At 47.6% G+C, this 26,423-nt stretch overlaps 1 protein-coding gene across 1 annotated transcript in view; it reads right to left on the bottom strand.

Moving 5' to 3' along the window:
* The window catches only part of ZFPM1 (zinc finger protein, FOG family member 1), a 203,376-nt gene that overhangs the window by 107,996 nt on the left and 68,957 nt on the right, over nucleotides 1–26,423 (bottom strand). Inside the window, 1 exon segment of the mRNA XM_038753764.1 lies at nucleotides 16,436–16,531. Coding sequence (XP_038609692.1) covers nucleotides 16,436–16,531 — 96 coding nt within the window.

The following is a 26,423-nucleotide window of genomic DNA, read 5'->3' as shown; positions in this document are numbered from 1 at the left end:
ACCCAAGCATTTATACAGTGCTTGGCCACATAATAAGCGCATAGACAAATAAAAGTAGCAAAACTACGGTCTCTGAGCCCCTTGAGGCTTGTGGGTGCCTCCACCCTGCAACAGGACCCAAGGAACACATGGAAAAACACAGAGCCAACCCTACACAAGGTCCTGTTTGATGTCCCTACTCAGGGAGGGGGAGAATTTCAGCAGGGGAAATCCTGGCATAGACACAGCTCCATTCTGCCCCTGAGTGGGATGGGAGCCTAAAACTCACAGCCTCAATTATAGGTTTAACCCTATTCCTGTGCCTTTAAACCCAGATTGAGGTTGACTGTTTTGAGTATGCATAATCCTGAAGGGCAAGGACCAAGTCTGTTGAATTAACCTTGGAGGAGGTGGGAGGGAATGCTTCCGACAGAGGCTCCCACATGGAATTTTCGAGGAGCAAAGGAGGATGGAAAGGGCTTGCCAAGAGGCAGAGAAAGGGCGGACATAAGGGTTTCTGGGCTGATCCCTAAAGGTTCAGGATGCTTCTGCTCTGGAGATGTGTTCCCCCCCTCCCACACCAAAGCCACAAATGCCAAATCCAGCCAGGGTGTTGCACAATCCACAGACCTAACGCATCAGGCACCCTGGGCAGATTCTGCTTCCAGGTCCCCTCCCCCCACATCCCGGGCCTATTCATTCCTTTAATTATAAAAGGAAAGCTTATTTTTTTATTTTTATGGGCTGTAAATACAAGGCTAGGGTGGGAATGAATAAAAAGCCCCGGCACATTTTGATATGCAGAAAATTTAGCCTATGAAATAGGAGGTAAATTAAATGGCAGACTACATCTGTAAATGCTCCCAAGTTGAGGATTATAGATTATAGCTATCAGCGATTTGCATATCAGAATTTTAAGCAGTCAGCCCCCTCCAGCGAACAAGGTCATTTCAAAGATAAAAATACTTTTTTTCCCTCTCTCTCCCCTCCTTTCCCTTTCAAATTCAGTTTGCATGTCGTGCGGTTAGAGCCGGAGATTACAAAGGAGGCATGGACAAGGGTCTCTGCTGGACTGGATACTGAGGCAAGAGACCTCAACAGAGGCAGCGTTTGGAGTAGCTGGTTCTGGGGGGATGGAGAACGGGGAGGAGGTGGACAGAGGTGGGGTACTGATGGAAACTGGAGCTTTCTTACTTGCTTGTGGCCAGGATGGAGGTAGTAGGGCAGTTAGCATTCCTTCCCCTTCAGAATCTCTGTCCTTTCCCTGGATTCCTGCTCAAGATTCTGGATATGAGAGGCTGGGGATGGAGGTGGGGAGGGGGAGTGATGGAAGGAAGGGAATGCTGTCCCAGCCGACCTCAACTCAGGTTAAGGATACCTGAAGGTTCCTAGGGCCATTTTAATTCACACTCATGGCTCCTGAATGGAGCCCAAGCAACACAACTATGACCAGTCTCTCCCTCATCTTTCACTATGTACTTTGCCAAGGAAAATCCACAGCTCTGCACTGAAGAACATGAAGGAAAGGATGGTGAAAAAAGGAAATGGGGATGTATTTAATTTTCAACAGGGGAGAAACGCCCATCGAGTTTTAAAGGAATCACCTTTCATGATGTATGCAGGCACAATGTATTTGGGAATGTAGGGCTTTTCTTTTTTCTTTTTCTTTTTCAATGCTTTTTTTCCCATTTAAAGCCTTCCCATCTGGAAAGTTCAGGTTAGGGAGCCGGTGGTGTTATATGGGCAGAGAAAAGCAAACAAAGCAAGAGAAGCAAACTGCGTGAACTGGCAAAGTTGGTTGTTCTGTTTTTTTAAGGTTTTCCTCTTCAGTTATCTAAGAATTTTTTTAAAATATAGACTGTATGTTAGTAATTTATTTCCAGGACACTCCTCCTTTGAAAATGTTAAAACTGATTAAAATTAGCTTTACTCTCTGTTTGGTGGTACAATTTAAGAAAAATCAATATGTTTGCCTGTCCTGTCTTCTCTAGTAATAGGAAAAGCAATTATATTTATTAAGCACTTACTCTGTGTGGAGCACTGTACTAAGTGCTGGGAAAGAATACACAGTTGGAAATCAGACACAGTCCCTTTCAAAGGATCATATCCACCGTGACCCCTATGTTCTATTGTAATACTAATCACTTATAAGCATTCAATATGATGGCACTAAATTGACAGGGAAAACTTTTCAGACTTCCAGGAGAAAGGAAAAATAAAAAACTCTTGACAGGTACCCTACACCAAGGTCTAGAAAATTGTAAGATTGTTGTGTGCAGGGATTCTGGGTGTCTGCCAACTCTGTTGTATTGTACTCTCCCAAGTGCTTAGTACAGTGCTACATACATAGTAATGGCTCAATAAATACCACTAAGTGGCAAACATGGATAATGATAATGACAGTAATTGTGGTATTTGTTAAAAGCTTACTATGTGCCAGCTATAAGATTATCAGGGAGGATACGGTCCCTGTCTCAGATAGGGCTCACAATCCACTCCTCTGCCGCTAACCTCCTCACTGTACCTCATTCTCGCCTGTCCTGCCGTCGACCCCCGACCCATGTCCTTCCCCTGGCCTGGAATGAATCCCTCCCTCCCTCCACACATCCACCAAGCTAGCTCTCTTCCTCCCTTCAAAGCCCTACTGAGAGCTCACCTCCTCCAAGAGGCCTTCCCAGACTGAGCCCCCTTTTCCCTCTCCTCCTCCCCATCCCCCGGCCCTACCTCCTTCCCCTCCCCACAGCACTTGTATATATATTTGTACAGATTTATTACTCTATTTATGTTACTTGTACATATTCTATTTATTTTGTTAATGATGTGCATATAGCTTTAATTCTATTTGTTCTGACGATTTTGACACCTGTCTACATGCTTTGTTTTGTTATCTGTCTCCCCTTTCTAGACTGTGAGCCCATTGATGGGTAGGGACCGTCTCTATATGTTGCCTTGTACTTCCCAAGTGCTTAGTATGGTGCTCTGCACACAGTAAGCGCTCAATAAATATGATTGAATGAATAAATAAAGTAGTAGGGGGAGTAGATATTAAATCCTCATTTTACACTTGAGGTAACTGGGGCCCACAGAAGAGAAGTGACTTGGCCAAGGTCACATGGCAGGCAGAGTGCTGTGCTTTTTCCACTCAGCCATCATCAACCTTATCCCTAAAGTCTCCCTTTCTACTAAAGGAGGTGCTCCGATACTTTATGCTCTTCCCTGGGTCTAACCACTTCCATTTTCCACAATGTTGGGCTAGTCAAAGGAGTGTCCAGAGGTTCTTTCTGGTTTCCCTCCAACCAGAGGGAAAGAGAAGAGATGGGGTAGAGGGAGAGCTCAAAGATTGACTGCCCACTGCATCTTTCCCCTTTGTTCCTCTTGTCATGCCAAGGGAGAGCTGCCCCATTCCCAAATCCCCAGACAAATGCCAGTCCACCTCTGGGAGCCAACCGAGGTCCAAAATAACCTCTGACTAATCACCCCCTACACTAGCAGGGTGTTTAAGCAGGAGGGAAGAGGGGTGTAGACTGTAAGCTCGATGTGGTCAGGGAATGTGTTTGTTTACTGTAGAGTGTACTCTCCCAAGCGCTTAGTACAGCACTCTGCACAGAGTAATCACTCAATAAATGCGACCGAATGAACAAATGAATGGGTGGTCAACGTAAAGTTCTCTTACTCCAGAGGGGCATCTCAGGTTCCCCATTTATCTGCTAGAGGCAGGCAGCCAGTGCTTAGATTTCACCGTAGCAGGCAAAAAGCAGATTCAACGCCCTCTCCTCCCCAGATAGGTAGTTACTTTCCTTCAATTTATAAGTGATAAAACAGAGAGGCATTAGGGGGAAAACTAGTAAAACTGAGGTGCTTCTCCAGATATTAGTTTTCAATATTATGATAATGAGCAGTAATAATAGCAAGCAAACAGTTATGACAAGAAGCTGTTAGGGCAAACTCACTGCCTTGGACTGATTTTTCTCCCAGCAAAAGCATCTCAGCAACTATCTGGAATTACAAACATCAGCTTCTGGTGTCCCACGGTACCACCAGGACTTGGCCACCTCTGGGAACTTCAGAGCTGTGGATAGGCTCATATGAGAACACAGAAGCCATGCTCTGATGGGGCCAAGAATTGCTACCCTCCCATTTCTTGAGAAGGAGGAGGAGGAGGAGGAGCAGGAGCAAGTGGAACAGGAGAAAGGGGCAGCAATGGTAACCACCATCAAGCCTGGCCCACAGATTTCAAGTTTCTGTCACCAATTGACCAAATGACCAATCTGACCAAGGAGATGTAGACTTTCATGAGGCTAAGAATGCCTTTTCACCTCCTACAGTCACTCCTTTGGCTCCACTGCTTAGCAGCAAGTGAGAGAACTGACTGGGGACCTTGGGTGTCTATATGCTAGCAAACCAGAGAAACACCACCCAATTGTGGGAAAATAATCTGGATTGGGTGTGAGCTGGGTTTAATTCACTCCCAAACATCTTAGCTCAACATGAAGGTTATTTCTTTTGTACAGGCCAAGCTAAGGAAGCAACAGCAAAGCACTTCGGCAGCAACTTCCCTCTCTCCTTCTGTCTCTGTCTCTCTCTCTGTGTTTCTCTCTCTCTCCCTACCCTCCACATTACATCTTCACAGCTGCCATTGCTGACATACAGCGGATCCTGTGAGATAAAAAGAAAATTCAGTCTGCTCAAAGTTTCCCTTTTTGCCAGTTCCATTCCTGATAAGTGCAGCGGCTGCAAGGAGGCTGATAGAATGCCTATCACCGCGGTTAGTGTGAAAGGAACACCCTATCACTCCAGCATCACCAGGCTGCCATCAACTCCCTACCACACAGAAATTAATATCACTCCAATTACCAGAATAGCGATGGGCTGGGGGAAGGTGATAATAAAAATCTCTTTTCCATAAAGAATGCAAATAGCTTAAAAACATTTGCATCAGTCCGAATAAACAAACAAAAACTGTCAACAAAACTCCCCTCACCCCAGGTCTCCACCTCCGTCTGGGGAGAGGGGTGGCAGGAAGAAGTAGCATGGCCCGGTGGAAAGAGCAGGGGCCTGAGAGTTGGAGGACCTGGATTCTATTCCCAACTCTGCCACTTGCCTGATGTGTGACCTTGGGTAAGCCATTTAACTTCTCTGTGCCTCAGTTTCCTCATCTGTAATTTGGGGATTCAATACTTGTTCTTCCTTCTACTTTTCTGCTGTGTGACCTCGGGTGAGCCACTTAACTTTTCTGTGCCTCAGTTACCTCATCTATAAAATGAGGATTAAAACTGTGAGCCCCAGGTAGGACAGGCACAGTGTCCAACCTGATTAGCTTGTACCTACTCCAGCACTTAGAACAGTCTTGACACACAGTAAGGCTTAACAAATACCATCATCATTATTATTCTACTTAGACTGTGAACCCCATGTGGGACAGGGATTGTGTCCAATCTAGTTATTTGCTTCTACCCCAATGCTTATTACAGTCAGGGAATCAGGCAGTCAATCATATTTACTTGGCGCTTACAACGTGCAGAATACTGTACAAAGCACTTGTGGGGTACGATATACAATAAACAGACACATTCCCTGCCCATAACGAGCTTACAGTCTACAGGAGGCTTACAGTCTTTGTCAGGGAACATGCCTGCCACCTCATTTAGATTGTACTCTCCCAAGCTTTTAGTACACAGTAGCACTCAAAAAATGCGATTGATCGATTGACCACACATGAGATGGGGCAGGACCAGAGAGGAGAAAACAAGGGTGGTGCTTTAATAAACGACAACGAAAAACCCAAAGAGCGTGCATCACAGCTGGTCAGGGTAGCCATTCAAAGCTATGGGGACCCCACTGGGCTTCATACTATTTACCTTGAATTGAAGTCCAACAACCTTTTCTCTGACTCCTCCTCTACAACGCAGATTGGCTTTTGCACACTTTAAGAGTTTTCTTTGTATGGGATGCACACTACGCTTGCTAGCGTCTCACTTTAGCTGGAGGGACAAGAGACCCCCACAAGGGACTGGATGAGTTCAGTGGTTGGTATTGTTGCAGATCCGGATGACGTGTCTTCCCTGTCAATACCTCTGGACTTGAGAAGGAAACATTGCTCAGGGTGTCAGCAGAACAGGAGGTGCTGAAGACCAAATCTGGGAAGCTAGAGGAAGGTGAACTACTAAATTCCTGATTTGGTAATAATAATAATCGTGATATTTGTTAAGCGCTTACCATGAGCCAAATGCTGTACTCAGCTCTGGGGTAGATACAAGATAATCAGTTTGGACCCAGTCCCTGTCTCACGTGTGCTCACAGTCTAAAGGAAGAACAAGCGGAATGAGGAAACTGGGGCACTGAGACGTTAAGTGACTTGCCCAAAGTCACCCAGGAGGCAAGTGGTGGAGTCAGGATTAGAACCCAGATCCCCCGACTCCCAGTCTCATGATCTTTCCAGTAGGCCAAGCTGGCCTTCTCCCAAACTGGAGAGATTAAATCTAAATATATAATGAAGTGCACAGGTCCAAGGAATTTGAAAATATCTGGCCTTACTTTCCCCTTAGTATTATCCCCAGAGATAGGAATCTGCTGGCCCTGTCCAGGATGGCGCAAACCACGGCCACCACATGGGGTGAGAGGGTGGAATTGAGCAACTGGCCAATGGGGGCAGCTTCTGCCCTCTGCGTCCCTCCCCCACCCTGGTCAGTGGGGTCGAGGAGACGGGGAGGGTGACAGCAGAGATTAGAGAGCAGGAAGCCCCCAAACATTTCCTGCCAGCCCATCCCGGAAGGGCCAGTGGTATCAGTTGTGCCTGGAGCCTGTTCCCTTCCTGGACAGAGCGGGATGGGGGCGGTGCCACCAGAGAGAAGAGGAAATTGGAGTGAGGTGGGGGAAGGGGAGGGAGGGAAGCGAATCTTCACTCTACCCCAGTGTCACATTTCCTCAGTTTAGCACCCTCGTTCCATGCTGCTTCTCCCAGTGGAGAGGGACCCAAGAGCTCCCATTGATTTCCTGGGAGGGTCAATAAAGAACTCTCCTGGCAGCTGGCCTGTTTGTGGGTGGTACAGTATGCTTCCCAAAGTGCTGGGTATTTCACCAGCTGACCCAAACCCACGAGCGGGGTTCCAGCAGCAGGACACTTGCACCAAAGCTGACTTTTCCCATGAGTGGGGAGAGCACGCTGCGCTAGTTCTCTGCTGCTTGTCACCCAGAGGCCCCAGGAAGCCTGGGAGACAGGCCAAAATGTGGGACTCCAGTTATGGGGTTTAGCCCGCTGCCTGGCATCCAGGGTTCCATGGGTTGGGCAGTGCCAAGGGATTCCCTGGTCTCACTGGCATCTGGATCCAAAGTCAAAAGAAAAGGACGGGAGGGGATGCAATGGCAAGATGAGACTGTGAACTCCAAGATCACATCAGCACTTAGAACAGTGCCAGCGCTTAGAACAGTGCTTTGCACATAGTAAGCGCTTAACAAATGCCATCATCATTATTATTATTATCAGAGAGTGGCTTGCCAAGGCAGCGGCTCTGACAACTTCTCTCGCACGATGCCAAGTGCTTAGGGTTCTGCTCGGCACACAAATGGTGCTCAGAACATGCTGCTGTTGCAGGTAGACCAGAAGCCCCGCGTGGGACAGGGTCTCTATCTGATCTGATCGTCTTGTTTCTAACCAACACTTAGTGCAATGGTTGGCACACAGTAAGTGATTACCAAGTACTACAGTTATTATTATTGTTATTTTGGGGAAACAGAATGGATGCAGGCAAGGCAGAAAAACAGAGGCCAGAAAAATGGGAATTCTAAGTTTGGGATGAACAATACACCTCTGCTCCACCCTTCTCATCCTCACCCCTCCACCCGCTCTGAAACCACTCTCCTTCCCCAGGAAAGGGAAAACCTTGTGTAGGCCTGGAGGGGGAGGGGGAATAAACTCAAATTTCCTGGAAAGTGACATTTTTTCTTGCGAAAAACGGATGGGCTGGCTTGTGCTCGGAACGAGGGGTTGTGGGTGTGTGCTGCTGAGGGCCGGAACGGATGCTTCTGCTCTTTATTTTCTCCTCTGAGCCTGCGTACACCTTCCTCCCCAGAGCTGCCATCTCTCTTTTAGAAGAGGGTTGGGTGTATCCCAAGTGGTGGGGTTGGAGGTCAGGAGTGGGGGGAGGGGGTAGCAGACGGACGTGGAGCCAAGAAGGTCAACCAAGTGCCCAACAGGTCTAGCCCTGTCATTTGGTCTGTACTGCCCACCTCTGGCCAGCTTCACTCTGACCACAAACTGACTCCCCAGACAGAATATCTCTTAATGATAATAATAATAATAATGACATTTATTAAGCGCTTACTATGTGCAAAGCACTGTTCTAAGCGCTAGGGGGGTTACAAGGTAGTTAGGTTGTCCCAAGGTGGGGCTCACAGTCTTCATCCCCATTTTACAGATGAGGTAACTGAGGCACAGAGAAGTGAAGTGACTTGCCCAAAGTCACACATCTGACAACTGGCGGAGCTGGGATTTGAACCCAAGACCTCTGACTCCAAAGCCCGGGCTCTTTCCACTGAGCCATCCTCCACCTCACACCTCTCTTTCTCATCTCACCTACCCCCACCACCCTGGCTGACTGTCTTAGGTGGCTAACCCAGACAGAGCAGGCTTGTCACCTCTGTTCCAGAAAACCCACAGTGTATTCTTCTACCCTCCCTCCCCACTGTTCCCTTCTTCTTTCTCTACCCCTCTACCATTTTACTTTCTTCTTTTTGTCCTCCCATTCCGCTTCTCTCCTGTTCATGAGTCCCAATGTCTCTGAGAGTCCATTCCCAACATTCCAGTTCTCCCTTCCTCCTTTTCCTGTAGGTGCTGTTGGTAAGCCTTGATCTTTGCTAATAACTGTAGTGTTGTCTCCCCCTTCTAGACTGTGAGCCCACTGCTGGATAGGGACCATCTCTATATGTTGCCAACTTGTACTTCCCAAGCACTTAGTACAGTGCTCTGCACACAGTAAGCGCTCAATAAATACGATTGAATGAGGGAATGAATAGTATTTGTACTATGTTCCAAGCACTGTATTTAGCACTGGGTAGACCCAAAATAATCACCTCCCACATGGGGCTCACAGTTGAAGCAGGAGGGAGAACAGGTGCTGAATCTCCATTCTGCAGATGAGGGAACTGAGGCACACAGAAGTTCAGTAACTTTCCCAAGGTCACCCAGCAGACAAGTGGCAGATCTTGGGATTAAAACCCATGTCGTCTGACTCCCAAGCCTGTGATCCTTCCACTAAGCCAAGGTGCCTCTCAATGACAGCATTACTAATGACAGTGTTCCAGTGCTCGGAGCGAGGTGAAGGTTCCTAGCAACCGTGCTGCTGTTGGGCCAGGGGTAGAGCAGAGGCTCAGGTGACAAAGATCAAATCCCGCTCAGCACCACTTTCCAGAGGAAGGAGGGACAAGGGCTGGGGTGGAGGGTGATCACCGCTTATGAGGCAGGTGCCCTGAGGAGATGGGGAGGGCAGAGTGGAGAGAGAAAGGGGACCACCATGAGTCCAGGTTGAGGAAATATTAAGGTGTTGGTGAATGGCCTGAGTAGCTCCTGTTTGACATCCCCAGGCTGGGTCTCTAGATTGTAAACTTATGACGGGCAAGGAACGTGCCTGCTCTTTCTCTTGTATTTTACTCTCCCAAGTGCTTTGTATAGTGATCTGCACATAGTAAGGGCTCCATAAATACCACTGATTGATTCATCAGAGAGATGGTGATCTCAGAAGGCAGGAGAAGCTGAGGGCTACGTCATGGAGGAAGAAACATCCACAGACACACTTTTCTTTAAGGCCTGCGTCAGTGCTCATCTCCTGTTCCAGCCTTCCCCTTTCCTACTCCACTCCCTTCCTCTTCTCTGATATATGAAGTCTTCCTGGGTGTGAAGGTGGCTGGGGGATTGCTTCCTCCTCCTCCTACTCAATCCTTGGGCGGAAGTGAATACGGGGCTTGTGGAGAGGTGGGGAGAAGAATGGAGTATAGCTTCTCTGGGCTTAGTCCATTTTAAAGTTGGGGACCAGTTTCTTCACAGGAAATTTCCTTAACAAGAAGGAGTTCCTAAAGAAAATCCTGGAGCGTTCACCTAAAATTTAGAAACAAAACAGTCTGACCGCTCACTGGGCAATCGTAAGTCAGGAACTCCAGGTACTGGTCCAGCAAAGGTTACTGGGAGCCCTCATTGAGAGGAACCAGACAAATTATTAGCACATTCATAAGGTAATCTCAAATCCCTATTCTCTACCATGCACTTTGGATGAAGGTGAATCAATCAATCATATATTTATTGAGGGCTTACTGTGCTCAGTGCACTGTAATAAGTGCTTGGGAGAGTGTAATATAACAGAGTTGGTAGACACGTTTCCTGTCCACAACTAGCTTACATGGGGAGACGGATCAGAGAGAATGGATGGGGAAAAGGGACATAAAATAAAAACACTAATAAGACTGCAAATTTGTTGTGGATAGGGGATGTGTCTGTTACTTTGTTAGATTGTACTCTCCCATGCATTTAGTACACACAGTAAGTGCAGTACTAAGCGCTTGGAAAGTACAATTCGGCAATAGAGACAAGCCCTATCCAACAATGGGCTCACCGTCTAGAAGGGAGATAGGCAAGAAAACAGAGCAAAACGAGTAGACAGGCAACAATAGCATCAATATAAATAAATATAAATTATAGATATATACACATCATTAATAAAATAAATAGAATATTAAATATGTACATATACACACAAGTGCTGTGAGGCGGGGAAGGGGGTAGAGAAGAGGGAGGGAGTCAGGGCGATGGGGAGGGGAGGAGGAGCAGAGGAAAAGGGGGGCTCAGTCTGGGAAAACCTTCTGGAGGAGGTGAGCTTTCAGAAGGGCTTTGAAAGGGGGTAAAGTGTGCTAGTTTGGCAGATGTGAGGAGGGAGGGCATTCCAGGCCAGAGGTAGGACATGGGCCAGGGGTTAACGGCGGGACAGACGAGAACGAGAACAAACTCAAGACATCTGCAATTTGCCCTCCAAAGACCCTTGTGACTTCCTAGCTGTGGCACACGTATTTGACTTTGTACCAAGGACATTTTCTTAGGAGAGATCACTCTCCATACAGACCCTCCCATCACCATTCCCTGGCCCAGTTCTCCACTTCTTTCCCTTCCTGCTGTGTCTGCCGTCACAGAGACTGACTCCTAGCCTGGTTTGAGCCACCCAGGCCTTATAGCATAGGAGGCTGAGGGGTGGACCACTGGACAGGGGATGGGTAGTGACCTCACTCCAGTCACAGCAAGGGCTCCCCTGGCTGTCCCACCTGTCTGCCCTATTGGAAGGGGTTTTCTCTCTTGGTTTACCACATAGGTTTCAAGCTCACATTGGTGCCTCATTTTTGGCCTGTTACTGGCCTCCTTATTGCTCCACTCCTCACTCTTGGCTTCAAGGCTGTCCATCACCTCGCCCCCTCCTACCTCATCTCACTTCTCTCCTTCTCCAGCCCAGCCTGCACCCTCCGCTCCTCTGCTGCTAACCTCCTCACTGTACCTTGTTCTCACCTGTCCCGCCATTGACCCCCAGCCCACATCCTTCCCCTGGCCTGGCATGCCCTCCCTCCACACATCTGCCAAGCTAGCTCTCTTCCTCCCTTCAGAGCCCTACTGAGAGCTCACCTCCTCCAAGAGGCCTTCCCAGACTGAGCCCCCTTTTTCCTCTCCTCCTTCCCATCCCCCCACCTCCTTCCCCTCCCCACAGCACTTGTGTATATATTTGTACAGATTTATTACTCTATTTGTTACTTGTACATATTTACTATTCCATTTATTTTGTTAATGATGTGCATATAGCTTTAATTCTATTTGTTCTGACAACTTTGACACCTGTCTACATGTTTTGTTTTGTTGTCTGTCTCTCCCTTCTAGACTGTGAGCTCGTTGTTGGGTAGGGACCGTCTCTATATGTTGCCGACTTGTACTTCCCAAGTGCTTAGTACAGTGCTCTGTACACAGTAAGCGCTCAGTAAATACGATTGAATGAATGAATGAATGCTCCAAGGAATGATGGAAAGATATGCCCCAGCACTAAAAAGTCAGACTCAGCTCCCCTTAAAAGAGAAATAATTCCTGGAGGTTGGGGAGAGGAGGAAGGGGGAAAGGGGAAGAGATTGGAGGGAGGCAGTGTGGCCAACTGGATAGAACACAGGCCTGGGAATCAGAAGGACCTGGGTTCTAATCCCAGCTCTGCCACATCTCTGCTGTGTGACCTCGAACAAGTCACTTAACTTATCTGTGCCTCAGTTACCTTATCTGTAAAATGGAGATTAAGACTGGGAGCCCCATGTGTCCAACCTGATTAGCTTTTATCTGCTCCAGCGCTTAGTATGGTGCCTGGCTACGCTGATGACACCCAGATCTACATCTCTGCCCCTGCTCTCTCCCCCTCCCTCCAGGCTCGCATCTCCTCCTGCCTTCAGGACATCTCCATCTGGATGTCCGCCCGCCACCTAAAGCTCAACATGTCGAAGACTGAGCTCCTTGTCTTCCCTCCCAAACCTTGTCCTCTCCCTGACTTTCCCATCTCTGTTGACGGCACTACCATCCTTCCCGTCTCACAAGCCCGCAACCTTGGTGTCATCCTCGACTCTGCTCTCTCATTCACCCCTCACATCCAAGCCGTCACCAAAACCTGCCGGTCTCAGCTCCGCAACATTGCCAAGATCCGCCCTTTCCTCTCCATCCAAACTGCTACCCTGCTCATTCAAGCTCTCATCCTATCCCGTCTGGACTACTGCACTAGCCTTCTCTCTGATCTCCCATCCTCGTGTCTCTCTCCACTTCAATCCATACTTCATGCTGCTGCCCGGATTATCTTTGTCCAGAAACGCTCTGGACATATTACTCCCCTCCTCAAAAACCTCCAATGGCTACCGATCAATCTGCGCATCAGGCAGAAACTCCTCACCCTGGGCTTCAAGGCTCTCCATCACCTCGCCCCCTCCTATCTCACCTCCCTTCTCTCCTTCTACTGCCCAGCCCGCACCCTCCGCTCCTCCACCGCTAATCTCCTCACTGTACCTCGCTCTCGCCTGTCCCGCCATCGACCCCCGGCCCACGTCATCCCCCGGGCCTGGAATGCCCTCCCTCTGCCCATCCGCCAAGCTAGCTCTCTTCCTCCCTTCAAGGCCCTGCTGAGAGCTCACCTCCTCCAGGAGGCCTTCCCAGACTGAGCCCCTTCTTTCCTCTCCCCCTCGTCCCCCTCTCCATCCCCCCGTCTTACCTCCTTCCCTTCCCCACAGCACCTGTATATATGTATATATGGTTGTACATATTTATTACTCTATTTATTTATTTATTTATTTATTTTACTTGTACATTTCTATCCTACTTATTTTATTTTGTTGGTATGTTTGGTTCTGTTCTCTGTCTCCCCCTTTTAGACTGTGAGCCCACTGTTGGGTAGGGACTGTCTCTATGTGATGCCAATTTGTACTTCCCAAGCGCTTAGTACAGTGCTCTGCACATAGTAAGCGCTCAATAAATACGATTGATTGATTGATTGATTGGCACATAGAAAGCGCTTAACTAATACCATTTAAAAAAAATGGGGCCTGGAGCAGCTCCCAGCCTGAATGCATCCATCTGAGAATTTCAACCAGAAAGTTTCTCAGCCAGTTAATGTTTGCATGTGTGTGTATGTGCACACGCAAAATGTGTGTGGTTCCATGGTCCCTTCCCACACCCTCTTCCCCACCCCCACCCTACTGAAGAAATTCAACCTTCTGGTAAATTTGAGTGGGACACCTCTTTGCACCCCAAAGCCCTAGGCAGTAGTGACTGTAAAAAAATCTGGGACAATGTCATCAGAACCCAGAGTGATAGTCAAACCCCACTTCAGGAAGCATTGGTCCCTCAGTTCAGCCTGAAACATCTACACAGGACATCCAAGAGCTACAAAGAGCAAGGGTCCGATTCTCCCATTTTGGGGCCCTGCCCCAAACCCCCTCGCTTTGCTGGGCAGGGTTTTAGATGGAACCCAATGGCCATCAAAGCACACTCATTCTCAGGGAGCCTGGCGATGATGACCCACAAAACTTCTGTACAGATACAGCTTCTTGGGATCCGGCCCCCTGGGTCTGCTCTCGATAGGCTGGCCGCTGGAGGAAGCAACTCCCCAGATCTCCCATTCCTTGTTTGCTTGACCCTTAAGGAAGATAAGCTGAACCCTCAACCATGAGAGTCTGGCGACCCTTGTTCCCTCCCTGAGCTGATACTGAGCTCTTGCCACGGACACACACGGTCTGGGATTGAGGACACAAGAGAACCCGTGTTCCACTGGGTTTCTGCTTGTCTTTTCCATGCTGAGAAGCAGCGTGGCCTAGTGGGTAGAAAGGGCCTGGGTGTCATAAGGACCTGTATTCTAATCCCAGCTCTGCCAAGTGTCTGCTGTGTGACCTTGGGCAAGTCACTTCACTTCTCCGAATCTCAGTTACCTCATCTGTAAAATGGGGATTACGACTTTGAGACCCTTGTGGGACAAGAACTATGTCCAGTATGATCAGCTTGTAATAATAATAATCATAATAATGGCATTTATTAAGTGCTTACTATGTGCAAAGCATTGTTCTAAGCACTGGGGAGGTTACAAGGTGATCAGGTTGTCTCACATGGGGCTCACAGTCTTCATCCCCATTTTACAGATGAGGTAACTGAGGCCCAGAGAAGTTAAGTGACTTGCCCAAAGTCACACAGCTGATAAGTGGCAGATCTGGGGTTTGAACCCATGACCTCTGACTCCAAAGCCCGGGCTCTTCCAACTGAGCAACGCTGCTTCTCTACTCCAGCACTTGGTACAGTGCCTGGCACATAATAAATGCTTAACGAATACCATCAGGGGAAAAAGTCCCTTGTATCTCCTCAATAAGGTGTCCCTTCCTATATCCCTCTCATTAGATCCTCCTCAACAGGGCTTCCCATTACGATGCCCACTTACTGCTGCTTCTCTTCTCCATTCACATATGTTCCCCTGGCAGGTCTGAGCTAAGGTAGGGGCAACTTGGGGGCAGGGGGGCACGTGCGGATGTCCTGACAATGAGGAAGAAGCATCACAAATAGCTATATAAGTGCATCGCCTGGCCACAGGCATCCTATATGCCCAGGCAGCCACGTCCAGCCTGGCAATACTGAGGGCACCCAATCAATCAGAGACATTTATTGAGTGCTTACTGAGTGCAGAACACTATACTAGGCACTTAGGAGAGTACAATACAATAAAGTAGAAAGACACAATCCAGGCCTCAAGGAGCTTACCACCTATGGCCTGCCAGCTGGGAACTACGGCTCTAGATAACTGAGCAGCCCCCTCAGCCCCTCCACCTGTCTCTATTCTAAACCTGACAGTGATCTGAGGGAACATCCCCCTGCTTCACTTCCCTTTTTCACCTCTTCTTCCAGCCCTGCCACTCTCTTGGAGGGTAGGAGGGCGGAACCTGAATTGGTTCTTGAGAGGCTGGGGTATCTGGTCTTGGAGGCTGCTTTCCTTTCCTCTATTGGGAACAGATTCCATCTTTCACCTGACACATTTCTCTCTTACTTAAAGGAAAAGCAGAGCAGACGACACTTCTAAGCTGACAGAGGTAGCAAGACCCTCTTTCTTTGGTGAATCATCCGGTGAGATCAGAGTTGGGATGCCGAAATGAGATATTTTGAGTATTTCAGCCTAAAAATCCACATTACCTTATGCAGAATCTTCCAAAAACGGGTTCTCCAGGACCGCAGCCTCAAGGAGTGTTTCCCTCAACAGTGTGCCTGCCAACATCTCCTGTTCCTTTTTGTTACACAGAAGTTAACAGCTGGTGTGGACCCCCATCCCTAGACAATCAAATACTCAGGCTGGTTTACTGTCAGGTTTAGAATAGAGACAGGAGAATCCTGCAGGTGGAGAGGTGGCTGCTCAGTGATCTAGAGCCTTAGTTCCCAGCTGGCAGGCCTTAGATGGTAAGCTCCCCACCTGATTTCAACTGGGCTGCCTTGGTCCCCAACTCTAGTCACTTCTTGTTGGGGCTCTCCACGCAGTAATTCTGTCTCCTGGCATCTGGTGAGCAGTTCACGTTTCTAAAGGATGGTCCCTGCCTCTCCATTTTTTTTTTCTGGGTTTCACAGTGGACCCGGAAGACATGCAGACCTGAAGATGGTTGTGTTGGCCTCCCCCAACCACTAGCCAGGAGAGAACACGGTACCGGCAGGGGCGTATGGAAGTTGCCAAGTGAAAGGAGGACAAACACTCAGGCTGGGTGTTGCAGTGGCTGGCCCCCTTCCCAGGGGTTGGCCAGAATTTCCCCAGGGTTCCCTGCCTCAATGGCCCCATCCCAGCAAGCACCAGGAATGGCTTGAGTTGGAGGTAAGGATGCTGGGGACCACTTCCTTTTGAAGTTTCCAGAAGGCACAGGAGAACAGGGTAAGTGGGAATCAGAGACTCACCAGGCCCATTCCACGGGTCTGCCTCCTTTGGGTCTTTGTCAGGCTCCTGCTTCTCTGGATCCTTGGGACTCTCCAGGACTTCTTTGGCCTCCGATTCTGAAAGGTATGAAACAGCGTCACGCTTCCCGCTCCAGAGCCAGGGCGGAGGGTCGAGGGCACAGCAGGTGCCCTTGGCCAAGGCAAAAATCCCACCACCTTAATGGGGGTGGGGTTCCAAGGAACTCCTGGGGGTCCACTAGAGCCTCTCTTGGGTTTGGCTTGACCATCCACTCTGCTGCAATGTCCACCCGAAGTGGCGAGGGACAGACTGAAATTTAAAACTTGGGGAAAACCTGGAGGAAAATAAAGGAGGATCAGGTTAGAGGAGGGGGAAGCTATCGTCAGTGTGATCTCTAACCCCCTCCCCCCATTGCATTGTTATCATCATTATTATTAATAATAATAATAACTGTGGTATTTGTTACACACTTACTATGTGCTAGGCACTGTTTTGAGCACTGGGGTGGATAGAAACGAATCAGGTTGGACACAGTCCCTGTCCCACATAGGACTCAAAGTCTTAATCCCCATTTTACAGATGAAGTAACTGAGGCACGGAGAAGTGAAGTGACTTGCCCAAGGTCACACAGCAGACAAGTGGCAGAGCCGGGATTAGAACCCAGATCCTCTGACTCCCAGGACTGTATTCTATCCGGTAGGCCACGCATTATTATTATTAATAATGACAATGAATAAATTCCTCATAATAGGAAAACCACCCAAGAGACTTTTGGAGGAGCCTGGTGCCTGATGGGAGCCTCTTTAAACCCCAGGCCTGCACCCTGCTCTATACGTGGTGTATTCATAGCAACTTGATAACAATTATTTTCTCCATTAACTGCTGTTGGAGATGGGGCCGATAAGCCTATCTGCATATGACAGTGCGACAGATTAGCGCCCAAAGTGCATGTTTGTCTTCACATTCAGAGGCTGATAACCATTGCCGGCCCAATCGATGGCCAACCATAAAGCACGCCCAAGGTGACGTCATTAGCATTTCAGATTATTAATACCGGCGATAAGCGCAATGATTAACATCAAATAAATCAATCATGCGGAATAAAAGTCCTATTATTTTTGGCTATAAATCAAAGTGGATGGCATATTGATTTTTATCCATCTCACTGAAAGCTTTGCCATGTGCCCACTGGAGCAGCAGTTATTGCTGCTGCTCCATGTTATCGGCCCTATCAACTTTTTATCAAAACAGGCTATTGCCAGGTGCAACTCCCTGCTGCTTTTCCCAGCTCCCTAACCAACTTCCCCCCCAACCTTCCCTCCGTCTCTGGCCTGCACCAGCTCCCTAATCAGATAAAAAGTATCCCGTTTCCCTTTTAAACCAGCCAGGGGCAAAGTCGACCAGTAGTGAGCTCTTGCCCTTTGATAATCCTGCCCCTCCTCCCTCCCCCCACTATTTTGCCCCCATTCCCCCATCTCGATCCCCTTCAAAGTCTTTGCCCCCTGGGGCAAGCCAGCCACATCCATCTGACTGGTAGGTGTTGGGAGGACCAGGAGTTCCTTGGGACCCAAGCAGCTGGGGGAGCATGACCAGGAGTTCCTTGGGACCCAAGCAGCTGGGGGAGCATGTGATTCCCAGCAGACAGAGACCTAGTTAGAGAACCCTCAGTCACAAGGCTCCCTGCTGCTCCAGAGGCATCTTATCAGGCGGGATCACCAGATAATTAGCATTCAGCTCCCTCGACACAGAGGGGATGATGGGATGTTCCCTGCTATTACTTCATGGGAGACTGGGCTAGACTAGGATCCCAGTGTTGGAGTGATTTCCCAGATCTTCTCCTGAAATGGAAATTTGACCTGCCTGGTATGTACAGAGAAGCAGCGTGGTTTGAGTGGAAAGAGCACAGGCTTGGGAGTCAGAGGTCGTGAGTTCTAATTCCGGCTCCGCCATCTGTCAGTTGTGTGACTTTGGGCCAGTCACTTCACTTCTCTGTGCCTCAGTTACCTCATCTGTAAAATGGGGATTAAGACTGTGAGCCCCACATGGGACAACCTCGTTACCCTGTATCAACTTAGAACAGTGCTTGGCACGTACTAAGCGCTGAACAAATACCATCATTATTATATGGGGGGAGGAAGAAGTGGGGGGTGGGGAGAAGAGAGTGGGAAAGGGAGCTAGGGGAGGGCTGGAAGATGTTGCACAAATCAAAGGCTTGGAGACTCACTGCCTGGGTTATTGAAGAAGCACACTGGAGCTCCCAGAGTCCTTTGCTGAAAGGGGTCTGTTTAGGCACCCAGGCCCTTTTCAGTGGATAAGCAGGGAATTCTGGTTTTGAAAGGTGAGGATGGGAGAGAGGAGGTCCTCAAAAAGGTCACGTTCAAACATTCTATCCTGTTTTGTGCTTCTTCTCTTAGAGTGGAGTGAGAAGCAGCACGACCTAATGGATAGAGCAAGGGGCTGGGAGGCAGAAGGACCTGGGCTCTAATCCCGGCTCTGCCACGTATCTGCTGTGAGACCTCGGGCAAGACCCTTAACTTCCCTGTGCCTCAGTTACCTCATCTGTAAAATTGAGGATTAAGACTGTGGGCCCCAAGTGGGGCATGGACTCTGTCCAACCTGTCTTGTATCTACCCTGGTGCTTAGAACAGTGTTGGCACAGAGTAAAAGCTTAAGAAATACCATATAGAAGAAGGATCCCATCCGTACTAGCTGGACTGGATGAAGAACCCATATCTAATGGGATGTAGGGATTTAAGAGTTGGGGTGGTGTCAGAAATTCAACCTTTACGTTCCAATCCCAGTTCTTGCTCAGCAAGTCTGTGACAACCACTTCCAACATGCTCACCAGGTGCTGGCGAGCAACTGTCCTTTTACTACTCCAATGGAAAGCCAATGTACACAATAATGGGCAACTGAATTGAAGCTAATGTGGATAATCTTGCCTAAACTCACTGCACTTCAGTAGCTGGGACACCCAAACAAATCTGGGGCATGTGCCAGTGTCCTAGGCTGAGACAGCCAAATCCAATAGTGTCCCATTATCCGAACCATCAAAGACCTGAATCAGACTCAACCCCAGTTGGTTTGGAGAGAAAGGCTGTCGACTGAAATTCCCACTACAACCACAGTCCCACAGTCCACGCACATCACACCATGAATGCCAACCTATGTACTGTACCTTGATCTCATCTGTCTTGCCGCCAATTTCTCTCTCACATCCTTCCTCTGTCCTGGAACTCCCTCCCCCTTCATATCTGACAGAGGATCACTCTCCCCACCTTCAAAGCCTTATTAAAATCACACCCCTGAGAGGCCTTCCCCAACTAAGGCCTCGTTTCCTCTACTCTCTCTCCCTTCTGCATTACCCTGATACTTGTCTTTGTACCTATCATTCACCTCACTCTCAGCCCCACGACACTATAGCTATAACATATATTTATTTTAATGTATGTCTCCCCCTCTAGACTGCAAGCTCCTTGTGGCCAGGGAACATGATTACCAACTGTTGTACTGTCATCTCCCTAGCAGTTACTACACAGTAAGCATTCAATATATGCAACTGATTGACTGATAGCCTGATCACAGCCAGATCAGAGTGGGGGCTGCACCAGTTGGCCAATCGACACAACCCACACAAAACCCAGATGTGACATTTACAAGAATACATTGAGCACCCACAGCTCAAGAACTTCTTCCTTTTAGACAAGGGGACTCTTCTTAGAAATTAGTGTGGTCTAGTGGAAAGAACAAGGGTCTGGGAGACAGAGAAACTGAGTTCTCATCCCTGCTTCGCCACTTGTCTGTTGTGTGACCTTGGGCAAGTCACTTAAGTTCTCTGGGCCTCAGTTATCTGCAAAATGGGGATGAAGACTGTGAGCCCTCCGTGGGACAACCTGATCACCATGTAACCTCCCCAGCACTTAGAATAGTGCTCTGCACATAGTAAGTGCTTAATAAATGCCATTATTATTATTATTATCTGTAAAATGGGGATTAAATCCTACCCTCCTATTTAAACTGTGAACCCCATGTAGAACAAGGACTGTGACCAACTTGATTATCTTATATTTACCCCAGTACTTAGTACGGTGTTTGGCCCACAGAAAACACTTAACAAGTACCCTAACACTAATCCTTGGAACCACTCTCATCACCTCCCAGCTGGACTTTTGAAAGTGGTCAGGGAATGTGTCTGTGATATTGTGCTGGACTCTCTCTAGGGCTTAGTATAGTGCCCTGCATCTAGTAAATGTCAGTAAATACAGTTGATTGATCAATTGGATGACTCCCCATTGCATCTCGCATAGACTCAGACTCCTGACCATCAGTATCAAGGCTACCTCTTAGCCACCTGCTCTTTTCCTCCACTTCACCCCAATTCATGTTCTTTGCTCCTCCTGAGTTAACACCCTAACTATCCCTCACTCATGGATCTCCTGCCTAGTGGAAAAAGCACAAGTCTAAGAGTCAGAGGACATGTGTTTTGTTCCCTTGCATGTTGTTTGACTTTGGGCATGTCCCGTGCCTCAGTTTCTTTATCTGTTAAAGGGGAGTCTCTAGACTGTAAGCTCATTGTGGGCAGCGACTATGTCTACCAATTCTGCTATATTGTTATATTGTACTCTCCTAAACACTTAATATAGTGCTCTGCACAAAGTAAGCACTCAATAAATATGACCGATTGACTGGGGATTCAATAACTGTTCTCCCTCCAACTTTGACGGAGAGCCCATTTGAGTCAAAGATTGGCTGATCTGTTTATCTTACATCCACCTCAGAGTTTAGTAAAGTGTGTGGCACATAGTAAGGACCAAATAAATACCACAATTATTATTCCTTTGTCCCACTAGTCACAGTTGTCTTCTCTTCTAATTAACTAAACTCGCCCCTTCCTTCTTTCAAATTCCTTCCAAAAAGACTCCTTCAGGGGGTATTCCCTTTCTTGTTGCCTCAATCTCCCCAGAAAAATCCTAAATTCAATTCATTCAATTGTATTTATTGAGCGCTTACTGTGTGCAGAGTACTGTACTAAATGCTTGGGAAGTACAAGTTGGCGACATATAGAGACGGTCCCTACCCAACAACGGGCTCACAGTCTAGAAGGGGGAGTATACCTTATATATATTTAATATATCTAAATCTAGGGTATACTTCTGTCTAGCTGTAGATGTTCATAGTAGGAATCTGTCATTCAGGTTTTTACATTTTGGAGGGCTTCTCTCTCTATTAGCCTGAAAGTTCCTCCAAGATATTGACCCCATTCCCCAACCTTAATTACCTCTCCAAGAGTCTATCTTACGATTGGTGGTGTCAAGAGAGCATGCCAATCAATTAATTAGCAGTACTTATCAAGCCCTTACTATGTACAGGGAGCACTGTATTAACTGCTTGGGAAAGTACTATATAACAGAATTGATAGACGCAATCCCTGCCCACAAGGAGCTTACAGTCTACAGGGACTGGGCTCCCGAAATCTCTGTAGACGAGGTTGGGTCTGGGGGAAAGAGGGGTCTGGGGTAGATATAATAATGAGGGGTAGATATAATAATGATAATAATGGCATTTATTTATTTGTACATATTTACCATTCTAAAGCACTTAGTATAGTGCTCTGCACACAGTAAGCGCTCAATAAATACGATTGATGATGATGACCTCTGGGTAATAGATCCACAGAGTGTTGAGGGGAGGGAGAAAAGCTGAGACCCTGAAATCATCTCAGCATCATCTCCACCCTCCCACCCCCTCAGATCCTCAATCACACCACCCACTAGACTGTAGTCTTCTTGTGGGGAAGGATTGTTTCTATCAACTCTATCGCGGTCTCCCAAGTGCTTAAGATAGTGCTCAGCCCACAGGAAGTGTTCGGTAAATACCACTGATTGGCTGCAGCCCTGAGCTACTCTAGGGAGTCAGCTGGGACTGCCCAGGACATGTTCTCATGTCTTGGAGCTGCAGGGCTAGCTAGGAAATTCCCCCAACCAACCCTGGACACACAGGGCTCTCTGGACTGTCCACCCTGCTGATGGCCAGAGATCAGCGCTTAGAACAGTGCTTTGCACATAGTAAGCCCTTAATAAATACCATCATTATTATTATTATTATACAGAGGCTGCGTCGATTCTCTGCATTCCTGCGACTGACCCAGTTCCCTCCCCAGGTTCGGTTCAGTTCTGCTCTAGCCCGTTCCACATGTCTCCCAAATCACAGACTCAAAAAGCTGAACTTCCCATGTGCTCTAGATCCTGGAAGCAGCTTCCTCTTCAAGGACTTTCTCACACATGCATCCATCCCATCTTTCTCCGAAGCATCTTTCCCTCATGATCAGATGCAGCTCTGAGGAGTCTAATTTTCTCTTAGAAAGGTATCAACTTTAGAAACATCCTCTCTGATCCTGAATTACTGGGACTTTTCCTGCTCTCACGCTATCCTTTCCCACCCCCTTCCCTCTTCCTCCAAGAAAGGACTTAGGCTTCTGGGGAGTCCTGGTTCTCTCTCACCACCCAACAACCCCCACTCATGTCTCAGCTCACAGCAGGAGGAAACAGCCTGCCAGGAGACAGCAGTCAGATCACTGCAAAGGAAGGTTAAAGAGCTGAAATGAATACGAGTCAATGAGATCAATTAACAGCTGATCACTTGGAGTGTAAACACACCTCTGGTTTCCACCCAGGCTTTAAGCTTCAGCCCCAAACATCCCCTCCCTTCCTCCTTAGAAACTTCTTCAGCAGCCCTAGAGAGCAAGTGATTGTTTCAAGAAAATTTTAGCCATCTTAGAAATTCTACCCAACTGTAGGAGATGATATCCAAGGATGCTAAGCTTTCTCTCCCAACAGCCTTATGTGGGAGGCAATGTGGTCTAAGGGAAATCAATCACTGAGTGCTTACTATGTGCAGAGCACTTACTAAGTGCAGAGAGCTTACTATTCATTCAATCGTATTTATTGAGCTCGTACTATGTGCAGAGTGCTGAACTAAGCGCTTGGGGGAATACAATGAAATAAGCAGACATTTTTTACCCATTAAAAGCTTACAGTGTAGAGGGGGAGAGAGACATCCATGTGAATAAATAAGCAATTTATAATATATAAAGATATGTACATAAGTGCTGTGGGGTCTGGGTGGGTCAAATATCAAATGTCTAAAGGTCACAGACTGGAGAGCATAGACAATGCAGAAAGGAGAGGGAGATGGGGAAAAGAGGGTTTAATTGGGGAAGGCCTCTTGGAGGAGATGTAACCTTAGTAAGGTGGAGAGAATTGTGGTCTGGCATACAAGAGAAGCAGTATAGCCTAGTGAAAAATGTAGAAGCAACGAGGCCTACTGGAAAGAGTAGGGGTTTGGGAGTCAGGGGACTTGGGTTCTAATCCTGGCTCCGCCACTTGTCTGCTGTGTGACTTTAGGCAAGACTTTTCTGGGTCTCAGTTACCTCATCTGTAAAATGGGGATTAAGACCGTGAGCCCCACGTGGGACAACCTGATTACCTTGTAGCTACCCCAGTGCTTAGAACAGTGCTTGGCACATAATAAGTGCTTAACAAATACCATAATTATTATGGAAAGGGAGGGAGTTCCAGGTTAGGGGGAGGATGTGGGAAAGGGGTTGGTGGGACTGGGGCAGTGAACGAGCTGGTGCTACAAGAGAGGAGTGTGGGTGGCCTGGGCTGCAGTAGATCAATCAGGTGAGGTAGGAGGGGGCAAGCTGATTGAGTGCTTTAAAGCCAGTGGTCGGAATGTTTGATGCAGAGGTGGATGGGCAACTATTGGAAGATTTTGAGGAGTAGGGAGACATGAACTAAACGTTTTTTAGTAATCAAATAATTCAATTCACCACGCAGAATAAATTTGGTACAAAACTCAGGCTTTCTGTCCTTGGTCTCTCTTTCTAGCCACACAGATTCCCAAACCCGTCCCTGGGTGACACTTTCCTCAATGCCTTCTCTGCTGCCCTCTCCAATAGGTCAGGACCTCAGTAGGAGGATGCCAGGTGACCCTGTAGTGTGGACCACCTGATCAGCCAGGGAGAAGAGGCCCCTTAAACACTGACCCTTCCTCTTGCAGCTTCTCCAGAAGCAGCTGTGTGAACTTGGGCAAGTCATTTAATTTCTCTGAGACTCAGTTACCTCATCTGTAAAATGGGGGATTAAATCCTCCACTCTCTGATTCAGACAGTAAGCCCTATGTGGGGCAGGGACTTGTCCAACCTGATTATCTTGTATCTATTATCTTGTATCTATTATCTACCCCAGCACTTAATACAGTGGTTGACACACAGTATGTGCTTAATAAGTACCATAAAAAGAAAAGCTCCTTGGAGGAAGGAGAATGAGGGTGGGGATTAGGTAAGGTTTAATCGTCTGTAAGTGCCTGCTGAATGAGGCATGGTCTTTGGCAACCTGTTAGGCCAGGTGACTCTGGGGCTCCTTTCTCTCCCCTCTCCCTCTCTCGGGCCTGATGGGTCCAGTCAGTGACAGGGTCAAGGATTTGGGGTCTTTCTTCGAGCACTTTGGCTCCTCCGAGCTCTCTCCTGACGTGGCTCCTCTATCAGTATTAAGGGAAACAAAGTCCCTTATGAGTAATTAATTAAGATCTCTTAGCCAGGTCAGAGAGGGAAAAGTTCCTCTTAACCCCCAGGGTACCAGAACCCTCTCCACTTGAGAGATTAAGCCAGCAGTAGGACCTGCCTGGATCCTAATCCCAGGGCCCAGACAAGTGTAGGCCCCTTCGCCTGTCTTCCTATGCTGGATCCCACCTGACTGCCAGAGTTAAGGCACCAAAAAGTAACTACACATGCTAAGTAGTTGGCCTAATGGCCAGGTGCCGTTGGCCAGTAAAGGTCACATGCACCAGAAACCTGGTGGTAAAAGCCTCATGGATCTGGACATTTGGATGGACTTTTCAGGCGTTAAACTGGTGGGGAAAGGAGAGTGTGTCTTTAACCCCGCAAATCGTTTGATCCTGTTTTTAAAAGGAAAAGGGCCCAAGTAGAGTGGAAGGTATGAATGGAATACATGACCGAGTAATTTGATTGTCACTCCAAAGTTCTATTCTCTCCCATTGAGAGGACTAGTAAGTTATCAAAGTTTATGCTGACTGGGCTGGAATTGAGAAGATTTCTGCTGTGAATGCAGGAGTCCTGGAAGTGGGTCCAAGAAGGCCAGTCCCTGAAGAGATCTGTTCTCCCTCTTACTTAGACTGTGAGCCCCATGTGGGATGGGGACTATGGGATGTGGACTATGTCTGACCTGATTAACAGTGCTTGAAACATAGTAAGTGCTTAACAGACACCATAATGATGATGCTAATAACAATAACAGTAATAATGGCTCAAGACTCTGAGATCAGGTTGGGTCAGCACAAAGCTGGACCTATCTTGGTTCAGTCAGGATCTGGTTAGTCCTCTGAACCCCATTTTCAATGAGCATTTGGTGGGGAACCTCAGCAGAGTGTTTGGGGAGTTTCTGAACCAGAATCGGACAGGACTGCTGTGTCAGTCAGTCAGTCAATCCTATTTACTGAGTGCTTACTGTGAGCAGAGCACTGTACTAAGCACTTGGGACAGTAAAATATGTACTTCCCAAGCGCTTACTACAGTGCTCTGCACACAGTAAGCGCTCAATAAATACAATTGAATGAATGAATAACAATATAACAGACACATTCCCTGCTCACAACAAGCTTACAGTACACAGAGGGACTATTTAAATCTACTCTCTTGGTCTTAACTATATTTTTAAAATGGTAATTGTTAGGCGCTTACTCTGTGTTAGGCACTGTACTAAGCATTTGGGACAGTAAAATATGTACTTCCCAAGCGTTTAGTACAGTGCTCTGCACACAGTAAGCGCTCAATAAATACGATTGAATGAATGAATGAATAACAATATAACAGACACATTCCATGCTCACAACAAGCTTACACAGAGGGACTATTTAAATCTACTCTCTTGGTCTTAACTATTTTTTTAAAATGGTAATTGTTAAGCACTT

This window comes from Tachyglossus aculeatus, chromosome 11 (genome assembly GCF_015852505.1).
Source record: "Tachyglossus aculeatus isolate mTacAcu1 chromosome 11, mTacAcu1.pri, whole genome shotgun sequence".
Classification (NCBI taxonomy): Eukaryota; Metazoa; Chordata; class Mammalia; order Monotremata; family Tachyglossidae; genus Tachyglossus; species Tachyglossus aculeatus.
Note: the sequence above shows the minus strand (reverse complement) of the source record. Positions and strands in the feature narration are given on the sequence as shown.